The sequence below is a fragment of the Dasypus novemcinctus genome, chromosome 10, assembly GCF_030445035.2.
Source record: "Dasypus novemcinctus isolate mDasNov1 chromosome 10, mDasNov1.1.hap2, whole genome shotgun sequence".
Taxonomy (NCBI): Eukaryota; Metazoa; Chordata; class Mammalia; order Cingulata; family Dasypodidae; genus Dasypus; species Dasypus novemcinctus.
In genome coordinates this window covers 66,133,653-66,149,001 of record NC_080682.1, presented here as the reverse complement: position 1 = coordinate 66,149,001, position 15,349 = coordinate 66,133,653, and the positions used below count along the sequence as shown (strand labels likewise).

General features: G+C 35.4%; 1 protein-coding gene across 6 annotated transcripts in view; it reads left to right on the top strand.

Annotated features, from left to right (window-relative positions):
* ANO3 (anoctamin 3) overlaps positions 1 to 15,349 on the top strand; it is a 312,028-nt gene that overhangs the window by 103,726 nt on the left and 192,953 nt on the right. For all 6 annotated transcript variants that reach the window (XM_058305623.1, XM_058305627.1, XM_058305625.1 and 3 more), the window contains one exon: positions 6,979 to 7,100. In XM_058305623.1, coding sequence (XP_058161606.1) covers positions 6,979 to 7,100 — 122 coding nt within the window. The remainder of the gene's footprint in view (positions 1 to 6,978; positions 7,101 to 15,349) is intronic.

The window sequence follows — 15,349 nt, the reverse complement described above, 5'->3', positions numbered from 1 at the left end:
GAAAAGGTAGAATTGCAAGTACGTGGAGGCAAACTAATAATCTCACTCATGAGTGCTTTAAACCTATCCAGGGCTACCTCATTCGTTTTCAAGATGCTCCTACAATTACAATGCAGTGTAACAAAAGTAGTGAAATGAAAGTGCATTGTAATAAAGAGGAATGATTGTGCTGGAATATTTTGGATATTAAAATTATTTCCTTCTGGAGGTTCCCCTAACGTTTATGCTGCAATCACAGTAGCCTAAAATATTTATCAGTCCCCTCTAGTTTTGAACTGAGGTTGGTTTTCAAACAAATCTAAAACATGGTGCATTCCCACTTGAATCAAAATAAGTTTTCGTCAAAAATCATACTGGAAAAAGCATTTGGATTGGAACTGATGAGTGGTAAAGGATTCATAGATTAAATTTTAAATTGTCCATTGGCAGACTCAAGGCATTAAAATGGAAGATCCATTTTTTGGAAGTCTGAAACTACAGTTTGTTTTGCAGTGAAATGTTAATTGGAAGAAAAACAAAGGGAGAAAAATGTTTATTTGTTCAAGACCTTATAGGTCTAAGTCACTTTATATAGGTTATCACATTTAATTCTGGCAACTGCATTATGAGAAAACATTATTTTACTCAACTTTCAGATTAAGAAACTGTAACTGACCTATTGTCATCTAGCTAATAAATGGGAAAACCAGGATTTTAACTTGGGTTTGTTGAAACTAATATTAGTTCTTTTCCTGCCATATCATGCTTCCTACTTCAAGATACTAAATGACTTACCTAAGCTTTGAAGACGCTGTTTTTAAGAGGCATATGCCTTATCATCATACTTTTATTGGTGTATGACTTGTCCTAATCAAAATTATCCTATTGTCATTTGTACTGGGAAGTTGTGTCTTTTTGTTGTTTAAAGTCTGATTTTCTTAATTATTGAACTTCATGGATTTTTAGGATACTATCAATTGCTAGAAGGTCCATATCAAACTTACAAGAGGTTTTAGGAAAATTGGGTTACTACCCTGTCAAATAAATACTTGGACCATCTCTCTCATCATGATTTCAGAAATGATAAAATGTAAGGAAAGAATATCTTAAAAAGGTTAAATTTGTATGTTTGGCATTATAATTGTTATTGCTTAAACATATCAACTTTTCCTCATACTGTCATTTTCCATTCATTGTTCTTAAGTTTACATAGTTTTATCATATTGCTACAAAAGGTAAAACTAATTCTAAACTAAAATGTACTAAAAGGGCAGAAACTCAGCTTTTTCACTTATTTTATTAATTATTTTGTAAGAAGTTTCTATATGTTGCTAATCTGCAAAATTATCAATCAAATGGATTCAAAACATTCCCACCTAATACCATTTATTCACCTATATATTCAACAGACACCAAGTGCTTACAATGTGCTTAGCAATGAATGAAGTATTGGGAATTGTTATTTATATACATGTTATATATAGAGAGATGTGTATATATATATATATGTATATATTTTATGTGAGTTGTTTTTAACAAATTAATTTTATTGATAAATATTAATAAAGCATATAATTCATCCAAAATGTATAATCTTATTGTCTACTCACATAGTTGTGCATTCATCACCTCAGTCATCATTAGAGCATTTTCATTATTTGAATAATAATAACAAACAACATATAAACAAACAAGAAAATTCTTTACCCCTCAATCTCTCTGTTTCCCCTGCTGTCCACAGCCACTATTTCTGGCTATTTTTGCACAATTACTTATTTATTCAGCAGTTTTACTGCAATATATTCATATACCATATGATCTATCCAAAGTGTATAATCAGTGGCTTTTAATATAATCACAATATTGTGCATCTTTTCATGTGCTTTCTTAGTAATTTATATTTTCTCCTTGGAAAAATATCTATTCAAATCTCTTGCCAATTAAAAAAAAATTATTGTCTTTTTTTCCAAAAGATACATAGATCACACGAAATGTTACATTTAAAAATATGAGGTTCCATATCCAAGTATATACATATCTATACATAAAAGAACATAAAACATATATGTTAAAATTTAATGTCAAATGCTGATATGTCTCTTTACGTATGTGTTTAGATATTATTTTATGTCAGGGGCTAATAGGTATGTGTGTATATATAGAACATATGCTTATTATAGTATGTTATTTAATGTCAGGGATGATAAAAATTATAAAATAATGAAGCCTTGTAGAAGATAGAGAACCATGGGAAATTCTAACTTAAAAAGGGAGGTCAGAGAGAAATTCTCTCATGAGGGGACTTACGAGCAGAGCTCTAACTAAAATGGGGATTGTTCATACTTGGCAGAGAGAGGAGCAATGAGAACATTCTTTAGGAGCAAAGAACCCAGAGAAGCTGGATTGGACCTAGAGTAGGGTTGTAGGACGATGAGAAAGAGCCAGCTGATGTCTGCCCAGGCATCCATGGAACAGACTCTGTTTTTACTCAGAGCTACAAAACTATTGGAAGGTTTTAAGTAGAAGTTTAATGTGATTTGACTCAGGTTTTTTAAAAGGGCTACTCTGACTCCCAGGTGGTAGGAACAAACGATGGAAACAGAGAAGAGTTAGGAGATTCACGTAGACTTCTGCTCAAGAAATGGCAGTGGATTGGATTAAGGAACTAGTCAGGTGTTGATAAATGGTGAGCTTTTAGATGTACATTGAAACAACAGAAAGGATTTGCTGGGCATTTAAATCCATTTAATCATTAGACAAATGGTTTAGATGTTGGGGATAAAGCAGTGAACAACAACAAAAATGATAGTAAGTGCGCCCGTGAGGAAAAGCTGCCCAGAGTGAAATGAAAGAGCAGCCTGCCCAGGAATGGCGCCGCCCACACTTCCCGTGCCGCTGACGATAACAGAAGCGGACAAAGAAACAAGACGCAGCAAATAGACACCAAGAACAGACAACCAGGGGAGGGGGGGAAATTAAATAAATAAATAAAATCTTAAAAAAAAAAAAAAAAAAAAAAAAGAACCACATCGAGGTGGGGGATAGAGGTACATAGGAACATAGTTTGTGTATGCTGTATTATAAAAAAAAAAAAAAAATGATAGTAAGTCTGGTTCATACAGACCTTAATGAGGGGAACAGACCATACATGGAGATAAATAAGTAAAATACACCTCACTTTAGACAGTGATATGTGCCAAAGAGTAAAGCAATGAAGAGAAATATTGCTCCATACAAAGGCAACAGAATTTACTGAAAGATCCTACATGGGGTATAAAGAAAATTAGGAGCTAAGCTGACTCCTGGGATTTTGGCCTGTGTAACCAGAAGAATAAAATAGCTATTTATTAATATAGAAGTTGTTTCTGTATTTTATTATTCAAAGGCATAGAGAAACATTTTTTTAAACATAGCTCGTCTTTCTTTTGGATATTATTTTAGGGCCAATTTGCAGGTGTGCTTTTTTAATATATTGACATAATTTGGTCCAAAAGTTTTACTAATTTATATTGGTATAGAAAACAAATGACCATATCAATTTCCTAGCATCTTGTCAATATTGGATTTTGTATTAAAAACAAAAGATGCAAAAGAATGTTAATGTAATAGTATAAAATGGCTCTATTTTTAAATTTAAATTTCTTAATAACAGAGGATATTAAACCACATAACAATAAATTATTTTTTACTGAATTTTCTCACCTTTTATGACTTGTCTGTTGATAACCTTTATTTTATTTTTTTCTTCCAGAAATATTTTAATAAAAATTGGCCATTCCAAGAAACACCCACTGCATATCCATCAATAAAAGAGAATCATAACAAAATAGAAAATTTACCATATGGCTATGATTTAAAGGAAAAAAACAAAACAAAAACTAGCAGACACTTGAGCACAGCAACAAAATCCAATATTAAAATCACATTTCTTCTTATAGGCTATGATTAGATAACCTTTATTTTATCTATTGAGATCTTACTTTTAAAAATCTCCATCATTGTCTCATTTGGGATGGGAGAGACCTATGTTTATAATCTAGAGTTTTTCATTCAACAGATACATTAAATTTATATATATAATTCTGTTATTACTTTTCATTTGTGATATTGTGTTGCTTCAAGGTTTCCAAAATCATGTCTCCAAAGAGCTGCTAAATAATCTATTTTGTACATGATATAGCAAAACATAGAGATTGGGAATATAAGGTTTAGAGTGGAATTGCCTGGACTCTAATTCTCCCACATAGCAAAAGTGAGATCTTAGGTAATTGCTTAAATTTCCTCATTGGGCAGTGGAAGCTAATAGCAGTACTTTGTAAGGATTTAATAGAATAAAATAATACATGAAAAATGCTACAATTCCCATTGCTTAAGCCAGAACCATGGGGTTATTTCATACTTCACTCTTCCTTTTATACCCTATATCCAAAAAAATTATGGTAGATATACCTTAAAAATATATCCAGAACCCCAGTATTTCTCAATCTCCCTTCCCTTCCCCCAATACCATCCTGCTCCAAACCACATCCTCTCTCTAGATTATTGCTGGAGCTCCTATCTAGTCTCTTTACCTCTGCCCTTGGCCCCTTCAACCTAGATTCATCTCAGCAGCCAGAGCAGTGATGATGGAATTTCATCCAATAGCTCCCTGTTTAATTCAGAATAAAAGCGAAACCCATATGGCACTAAACTCTCACTGATCTGCTTCCACTCCAAATATTCCCAATATGACATAATAACCTTCTATCCTCCCCCTTTCTCACTCCTCTAAGCCTCACTGATCTACTTGTTACTCCGTGACCAGTCAAGAAAGACATGCTCCCATCTAAGGGCCTTTGCACTTGCTATCCCCTTTGCCTTTAGTGCCCTTCCAACAGAGGCTAACATGTTTCATTTATTTACCTCCTTTGTGTCTTTGCCTCAAGGGCACCTCAGGGAGGCCATCCTTGCCCACCTTATTTAGAACTGCAAAGCTCTGTCTCCCTCATACTCTTATTTCTCTACCCTCTTCTATCATTCTCCATTGACCACATCACTTCCTAATATACTATAGAAGTAGCACTTTGTTTGTTTGTTTGTCCCCATCTCTGTCAGTTGGAGAAGGGAAGTTATTTTAGTTCATTGTGGTTCCTATTGTATCCCCAAGCTAGAATAGCTCTTGGTACATTGCATAACTTGGTACATTGCATAAATTTTTTCAAAGAATGAAGATTTCCTGATACATAGTAACTGTTAAATAAATATTAGCCTTCCACATAAAACCACTAGTTAAAAACAAGGACTTAAAAAAAAATTTTTAAAGTACCTTACAGCATTTTCATAGTCAGGTAAAGTATTATGCCAAGTCATTAAGAGTAGTGATTTCTGGATTCTGAGTTGAAACATTTTATGAACATTTCAAAGGACAGTGGTACCATTTACATTGTGATGACAGGACTTTGACACCTGAGTCCTTCCTCCATACTGAATTTTTCTCCATGCCCTTACCATGAGACACACTTAATATTTACTTATTTACTTCATTGTTTTTCTTCTCTTATGAAAATGTTCCGTGGGGCAGGAGTTTGTGCATGTGTATTTGCTAATACATTTCTAAGTCTTAGAAGGGTGTCTGGCATATTATAGTTCAATAAATAATTGTTGAATGAACAAAATGCAGTATATCTAAATGTAGGTTAACAATATATTGTTTTCACAAACATTAGCTTTGGAATCAGCTCCAGGCTATGTTTCAGCTTTAGATGCACCTCTTACTAGTTTAGTGATTTTGGCAAGGTACTTAATTCTCATGTGCGTTATTTTATTTATTGGTCAGTGTCAATAATAATATCCACTTCATAAGATTGTTATAAGGATTAAAGGAAAATACATGTAAATTTCATAGCTCATAGAATGTATTCAGCAAATGTTAATTATCAATCAATGTTAGCTGTTATTAACATGTCTAGTGTCATCATTAAATACCTAGGCAGTTTAACATAGCTATCAATCACATCTATGACATAATATGACTGGCTTCATCATAGTTTTACACTGTTAAAACCCTCATACTGTTAACTCGACATGTATAACTAATTACTAATTACTAATAAAAATAATGCATACTATTAGAAAAAATGACACTCTTGTTCTTATTAGTCACAATGCTTCATCAGAAAAATGAACTTTCGAAAGCACTGTATATATTTGTCCATGTCAAAATTCATGTTTGATAGGCATTTACAGGTTCAATAGAAAATATCTCACCAAAACATTTGCTCTCTTTGAAAAGGCTAAACATATAGGAATCTATCTGCTTTTGAATTCAAGGGGATATTTGTATCACATGGAGGTGAAATTTGTAAAGTGTATCTGTAGTTCTTGGCTGTTCTATAGCCACCAATGCTATTTCTTTTTTTTTTTTTCCAAATTCTACTCAATTTATTCATTTTTTTAAAAGATATTATATTAAAAAAAATATGAGGTTCCCATTCTATTTCTTATTTTGTACTCTTTTACATTGTTTACCACTTGTTCATCATTCATATCTAGTCATTTTATTTAATTGATATTTTAGGGTCTTGCTCTTTTTCTATCATTCCAATGATTACTATTATTTTTTAATGTCCTCTCTCTTCTTCAAAGTTGTATAATTTCATTTCACTCTCCCAATATTTTCAAAATCTTTCTTGTAGTGTTTGTTAGTATTTCTTATATGTTTTTTTAAATTTCTTCCACCTTTCAGTCAAATTAACATGTACAAAACTCTCTCGCTTTTAAGAAAAACTCTTAAAATCAGTGTTTGTTTAAGCAAATAAATGCTTAGGAATCTATCCAATTCTTACAAATATCACTATCTCCAAGTTCAAAGGAGAGGAGGTCCAACATAGTTTGTATGGGTCTAAGTTTATTTTCAAAAGCTTAAAGTATGTTAATTAGCAGAAATGTATTAGATTTAAAGAGAGAAGAAGAAGAAAAAAAGGACAAAAATGGATGTAACTTGATCTCTCTCTTTTTTAGCCCTAGGAAAAGATAAGGATTACATGGATGAATCAGAACATGCTAATTATGACCGATCTCGGCTCATTAACAACTCTGTTTGCAAAGATAAATCTGACTCCAATCCAAGAGTATTGCCCAAGGTAATGCCTAATGAATTATCAATATCATTTATAGACCATAACTTTGGAAACCTTTCAATTCTTTCAGTATTAGTTTGCATGGTTAGTTTTGTGATTGAGAGATTAAGAGAACACACAGGACTCAAAAGTCATATATAGACATCTTATTCACTTGTATTATCAAAGAGAATTGTCCAAACATTTAATCTGAAGCATTATTTTCTCCAGTGATAATCCTGTCTCACATTGTTTGAAATGCAGCATATTTTAATGAGAATATGGATTTTAGTATCAAATGGACCATGGTTTTACTTCTAGTTCTACTGCTTACTAGTTGTGACAACTCAGTCAGATTAGCCCCACTGAGCATTGTTTTCTTCATCTATAACATCTGAATCATGCTTTCTACTCGACAAAATTCTTTGAAGATTAAGTGAGGTGACCATGTGAAACTATCTGGTGCATACTAAAAGCTAAAGAGATGGCAGGGCTTTTTTTTATAATAACTTGGAATTTGAGACTACCTCACTAACTATAGGGCACCAATAAATGAATAACTGGGCTAAAGTTCAGTTTGAAAAACTCCTGGCTCCAATAATCCCACAGTCTCTCAAACAAAATGCTTTTTCACACTACTCAAAGCATTAGAATGTGGTCGTAAAAAATCAGAAAGTTGATGCTGCTTCCTTTTTAAAAAATATACTATTAGAGAAGTTGTGAACCTACAAAACAATCATGATCATGTGTGGAATTCCCATACAACATCTCTCCACAACATACTACATTGTTGTCAAACATTTGTTACAGATTATGAGATAATATCATCAGACTATTACCACTAACTATGGTCTATAGCATACATTTGATGTATTTTTTGCATAATCCATTATTATTAACACAGTAGATCCTTGGCAATGATGCAAGAATATTACAGTATTGCTGTTAACTATAGTCCATAGGTTATAGTTACAGTCCATAGGTTATATTCATTGTATTTTTCCCATGCTTCTCTACATTCCTACCACTTTGCAATAATAAAATATATTTGTTCTAGTTCCTAGAAGGATATTCTTATATTTCTATTACTAACCAAAATTCTCATCCACTTCTGGGTTCACTATGTTATTCAGTCCCTAGATTATTCTCTAACTTTCTTTCATTTGACATTTACATCCCTAGACTATCCCTTTCAGTCACAATCCCATTTATAAATCAGCTGTGTTAGTTGTACTTACTATAATGTGTTACCATAACTCTACCCATTTCCATACTTTTACAATAAAGATAATTAAAACTTCCATATACATTACACATCAGTATACCTTTTTAGCCCTCCTCTTATCTCCAATAATCTTTACTCCAGTTGCTCCCTTTTAGCATTAGAAATGTAATTGATTCATATTGCCCTTTTGATGCTTTCCAAGGCAAATCCTAGCTGAGCCTGAGCTCAGATATTTCATTTTCTCCTATTGCTTCAAGTGGGGTAAGTCTTTGTAAAAAGAAATTTGGATATTTAGTTTAACACAAGCTATGTCTTAGCTTTCAGTTGTCACTGTATGGATATTCATATCCCTTGAATATATCTTTCCTTGTGATACTTGATATGGTTTTTTTTAGATTAATATTAGTCAACAGCAATTAATTTTTGAAGAAATATGAAGAAGTTTAAATATCATAACTGAGAATGAGCTTTAATAAATAGATGCAGGAACAAATGACTGCACCAAATTTCTTCATTCCTATTGGGTTTGTTTTGCTAAAGGGGATCACTATTCTGTGCCAATTATTCTTAGGTTGTCTTGGCAAATCTGGTGTCTATATCTCAGTGTTTGCTTCATCAGCCTTGCAGACTCTTTCTAATCAGCACAATGGGTGTTTAGAGAGTGTCTACTCTCTGTAAAGCATTGCTCCAAATGACCTGAATGGAAGGGTTTTGTTATGGGTTGAATTTTGTCCCCCCAAAAATGTATCAGTGTTCCCCCCAGTACTTGTGAATATGACCTGATATGGAAATAGGATCTTTGCAAATGTATTCAAGATGTGGTCATACTGAATTAGTGTGTCCATTTAAGAAGAAGAAAAGAAATAAAGAGACAGACACAGACGAGAATGCCATATGAAGGTAGAGACACGCAGGGAGAAGTCCATATGAAGACAGAGTCTCTTACTGTCATATGCTGACAGTAAGAGACTGCTGAGGAGCAGCTGAGGATCACTCGGGGCCAACCAAAAGATAAAGTAAGTGGGGACTATTCTCTAGAATTTTCAAAGGGAATAGAACCCTCCTGACACATTGATTTTGCACTTCTAGCCTCTAAACTGTGAGAATAAATTCCTGTTATTTTAAGCCATGTAGTTAGTAATACTTCGTTATGGCAGAACTTGGAAAGTAATATAGGGAGTTATAAGTGGAAATGAAAAAAAACAGGCATTGTTCCTTATGGTACTTATAGTACCAATGGGAATAAACATAACATGACTTCAAATAAAAATGAACTAAGATTGGGAAAACCAGCAAGATGGCAGCAGAGTAAGGTACTCCAAGAGTAGGTGTGTGCTACATGGCAGTAATCACCCAGAGCTATCTAAAGCACCTGTTTGGGGGCTTCTAGGAGACAAGAAGAGCATCCTGCAACATCCTTGAAAAAATGGAAGAAGACGGCCAGTCTGCAGAGAAAATTCAGGAATAGAACACTCCCAACCATGGAGGCCGGTGCCCATCCTCCACTGGCAGTGCAAGCTGCTTCAGGGGCTATTCTGTGACTGGAGATGGGAGCTTCATTTCCCAAAAACAGGGGAGGAAGAGACGTTGGTCACCGACTTCAGCTACTGATAAGTAAATTTGGCTAGCTAAAGTATAACCCTAAGAACAGCTAATGTGTGAACCTGTCCAAGTCAGAAAGAGGCCAGTAGCCACCATTTTTACTCAGCCCCTGGCATGAGGGGAAGCGGGGCTGACTGAAAATCACAGTGAAGGTAGGGACGGGCTTCTTCCCACCCAGATTGGACTGCAGCCCTAGCCTAGGCCCCAGCCCCACCTCTGGCAGGGAGGAAGCTGGTGGGACCTGTACCAGCCTATCCAGGTAACTGCAGTTACTTTTGCAGGCAGAGAGTGAATAGTTGGATGTCAAACTGGGCAACTGCAGTCAGTTTGAACTCACATGGCATAGATTGCTGCCCATATCTGCAGCTCTATCCCTACCCCAGGCAGGGAAGGAAATGGAGTGAAGCTTCATCAGTCTCTATGGGCAACTACAGATGGTTTTGGCCTGCATGACTTGGATTATTACACACAGCTATAGCTCTGTCCCTACCCTTGGCAAAGGAGAAAGTTTGGAGAAGCTTCATCAATCCCTAGGGAAATGCAAGCAACTTGAGCCTCCACAGCTTACAGCACCAACTACATCTTTGGCTTCTAATACACAACCAGCAAGGGTAAAAAGGCAAGAAATCCCTAAACAAAAGAGAGAAACTGCACCCAGAATAAGTATATCTAGTAAGCCAGATGCCAAGATACCAACAAAAACCTACAATCCATTCCAAGAACCAATTTAAAGGAATAAGATAAACCTCCAAATGACATAAAGAAGTTGAGACAACTAATCATAGATGTTCAAACAAATATTCCTAATAAATCCAAAGAGATAAAGAGATTAATGATATTCAGAAGACATTGGAGGAACACAAAGAAGAATTTGAAAGTATAGAGAAAAAAAGAGCAGATCTTATGGGAATGAAATGCACAAAAACTGAAATTAAAAATACCCTGGAGGGAAGCAGATATGGCTCAATGGATAGAGCTTCTGCCTACCATATAGGAGGTCCAGGGTTCAATATCCACGGGCCTCCTGTCCCATGTGGCAAGCTGGCCCTTGTGGAGAGCTGCCACATGCAAGGAGTGTCGCCCCACACAGGGGAGCCCCCTGTGCAAGGAGTTGCCCCTGAGCAAGGAGTGCAGCACCATGCAGGAGGGCAGACCACCCAGGAGTGGTGCAGCCCACATGGAGAGCTGACACGGCAAGATGACACAATGAAATAGAAACACAGAGAAGAGACAATATGAGACACAGTGAACTAGGGAGCTGAAGTAGAGCAGGAGAATGGTCACCTCTCTCCCATTCCGGAAGATTCCAGGATAGGTTCCTGGAGCTGCCTAATGGAAATACAACAGACACAGAAGAACACACAGCAAATGGACACAAAGTAGACAATGGGCGGGGGGTGGGGCAAGAAATAAGGAAAAAAAAACATATACTGGAGTCATATAACAGCAGATTTGAGGAGGTAGAAGAAAGGATTGAAAACATGGTCTCTGAAAGAAAATGAACGAAAGAGCAGATGAAGAAAAGAATGGAAAAAATTGAACAAGGTCTCAGGGAACTGAATGACAGCAAGAGACATGCAAAGATACCTGTCATGAGTGTCCCAGAAGGAGAAGGAAAGGGAGAAGGGGCAGAAGGAATATGTGAAGGAATAATGGTAGAAAATTTCCCAACCCTATTAAAGGATATATATATCTGTGTCTAAGAAGCACAATGTACTTCCATCTGAATAAATCCTTCTATTTTTTAAAGATTTATTTATTTATTTCTCTCCCCTCTCCTCCCCCCCCCCACCCCGGTTGTCTGTTCTGTGTCTATTTACTACGTCTTCCTTTGTCCGCTTCTGTTGTTGTCAGCGGCACGGGAATCTGTGTTTCTTTTTGTTGCGTCATCTTGCCGAGTCAGCTCTCCATGTGTGCGGTGCCATTCCTGCGCAGGCTCCACTTTCTCTCACACTGGACGGCTCTCCCTAGAGGGTGCACCCCCTGCGCCTGGGGCTCCCCTATGCGGGGGACACCCCTGAGTGGCATGGCACTCCTTGCACGCATCAGCACTGCTCATGGGCCAGCTCCACACGGGTCAAGGAGGTCCGAGGTTTGAACCATGGTCCTCCCATGTGGTAGGCGGACACCCTAATGAGTGGGCCAACTCCACTGCCTTAATAAATCCTAATAGACCAACTGTGAGACACATAGTAATCAGAATGTCAATGCCCATGATAAAGAATGCTAAGAGCAGCAAGAGAAAAACAATGCAAAACATATACAGGATACATGATAAGATTGTCAATTTCTCATCAGAAACCATAGAGTCAAGAAGATAGTGGTATGATTATATTTAAGATACTGCAAGAGTAAAACTTCCAGCCAAGAATCTTATATCTGACAAGATTGACTTTCAATAAATGAGGGTGAGTTTAGATTATTCACAGATAAATAGAAACAGACAGATATACTGTGTTAATAATGGAGTAGTATGGAAAAACTGTGCCAAATGTACGCTATTGACTGTCGTTGGGGTAATAGTCCAATGATGTATCTCATAATCTGTAACAAATATTCCACCATCATTTGGTGTGTTGGTGAAGGGATGTTGTATAGAAATTCTACACATGTGCATAACTATTTTGTAAGTTCACAAGTTCTGTAATAAAAAATAATGGAGGGTTGGGGGAAAATACACCAAATATAAGATATAGACAGTGGTTAGCATGAGATTTTGATAATGTTCTGTCATAATTTGTATCAAATATCTCACAACAATGCAAGGTGTTAGTAGTGGATTGATGTATGGGACCCCTGTATGATGTTATGCATGTTTGTCTTGTAAGTTCGCATCTTTTACCATACACATATTATTTATATATATTAATGTATGAATGATATAAAAAATAGGGTGGGGGGAATACACCAAATGTAAAATATTTTGGTTAATAATAATATTTTGAGGATGGTCTTTCATCATTTGTTAAAAATGTTTCACAACAATGCAAAATACTGGTGGTGGGGTGAGGTAGGAGGGTCCTGTGTGATATATTGTATGTTGTTATGTAAGTTCACAACTCTTGCTGTACACTTATTGTTTATGTCTGTTCATTTATGAGTGATATACTTCAATAAATTTTTAAATTAAAAAATGAACTAAGATTATGTAAAATGTATATTTTCTGCTTCTCTGAAATTTACCACTTGCTACCAATGATTCCTGCCATTTCATTTCTGCTCAATAGTAGCCATTTCCTGAGTCCCACTGGGAATAGACTTGAGCTGTAGAATATTGAAAATCAAAAGAAAAAAATAGTTAAACACACATGTGTATTTTTTTATATGAAAGTAAGATAAAAGAATTGTGTGTGATGATGGTAATAGACCACAGTTGTTAAATTCAAGAAATCTTAGCCTATCATCCTATTGCATCCACCTGATTACATGCTCTTCTACTCATGTATGTCTATCTAAACTATATAACTTAATGGGTCATTGAGATGTTTGGACTTGCTCTTGCAGCCTTCTGTCAAAATATGTCTACTTTTATCAGTTACATAGATTAGGATGTGTCATAAATTGCATTTGAACAAAGGGTTTCATTGCAAAAAGAAAAATGTTTAAAATCCATTTAGCTAGACTACTTGCAAAGCTTATTTACAAATGAAGGGCAAAATAATCTGATTAGAAAATGTACGTTGTACATTCATTAGCAACATAACAAGATAACCAATGACCTGTTTTTCTACTGTTAGAACTAGTATCTGAACACTCTTTACTTTATAAATTTGCCAGCATTCCTGTTTTAGCCCAACCCACCATTAAATTATATGCATGTATGTATACATGTGTCTACATATTAGCATATTTATATTTTAAATTGAACTCTGTGGATTTGATATTATTCACTCATTTATAACTTATAAAACTCACAGCTTTCATATGGTTCAAATTAATACGTATGTGAGTTTATATATATATATATCATGTAAATAGTAAACATGTGCAATTGTATAAAGATCTGCACCTCACAGCATTATTCACAGGGGAAAATTATACTGATTACAACCTGCCCCACGTACCTGCATATATGCAATGTAACTGATATTTTATTTTACTTTTTTAAAAAAATTGACTCAATTACAAAATGACCAGTTTAGTGATGAAAAGGCAAGTTTATAAAAAAGTCTACAGGAAGGAAGCTCGGACTTGCAGGGGAGACGTTACTTCCAATTTAACTGCATTGTGATCAATGACAAGTATTGACTTGTAGTAAACAAATAGAGCTTTCTAACAATGTTTAGTATCTGCTATAAAATAGGACCATAGAAATAATTCCAAATCTTCCAAGTTGGTGTCGTATGAGGAAGTTCAGAGAGCTTGTGAACTGTAAAACAAACCAGAAAAGAAATCCGTCTGTCTTATTTTACTGGGCCTTGTGTACACAGATTCTTCATCTGTTTGAATTTTTGATTTGTCAACCATTGTGCAAACATTCCTGAGTGATCTTGAGTCAGGATGTTGTTGGATTTTTCTATTTTGGCCATCCATCCACTGCTTTTGGTACTTTAGTAAGGTACACATATTTATAAGGTGCTATAGTTTGTTTTAGAATGAGTCTTCAGAACAAAGAATTGTATCTTTAAAATATTTTTGTCTTCAAATCATGAACTTTTAGCATGTGTGATTTATACTGATTTATGCTAACATTCCTTATATTTTAGAGATTAAAAGCATCCACAATATTGAGATCTAGTATGATAAAGTGGTATTAATAATGTGATATAGTATTTTTTCTATTAATTGGGAAGCTCCTGGGTGCAAATCTCAGCTCTGTAGAATATAGAAACATGAAAAATACTTGGCTTTTGATGTTCAGGCATTTGGGATACAGTTAAGGAGGTGAGTATGCATATAAATGAGAGAAAGACAGGAAGCTGTAGAAATGAGAGCTAACAAAATATTGGGTAAATCTGAATTTAGCTAGCCCCAAGCTTTAAAATAGAAGAATGTTTATTATTTCAGAAGCATTTCGGTAGATACAAAATTGACCGCCATCCTCCTTTCCTCCCTATATCCTTGCTGTTTTCAATAAGTTTTTGCAGCTCTTTCCAGCAAGAAGGATAATCCATTGGACTGAGCTTGTACCTTGCTTTGACTAATGAAATGCTGCAGAAGTGACTGTGCAAGCACTGAGCCTTGGTTTCAAGATATCGTGTATTCCCACTCTCTCTGTGTCTCTGTGATCGAACAGGTATAAATGAGTGCAGAAAGATAAATGATCATGTAAATCAGAGCCTAGTGAGCCTCACTGCCCCAGCTGAGGCAGAAATGTGAGAGACCCTGTCAAAGGTTAGCACACTCAGACTCATGAGAAAACCCAGCTGTGATCAGAAAAAAAACTGCCCAGCTGGATTCAACCTGCATTGCTGACTGACATAATCATGAACTAAACGAATATTTG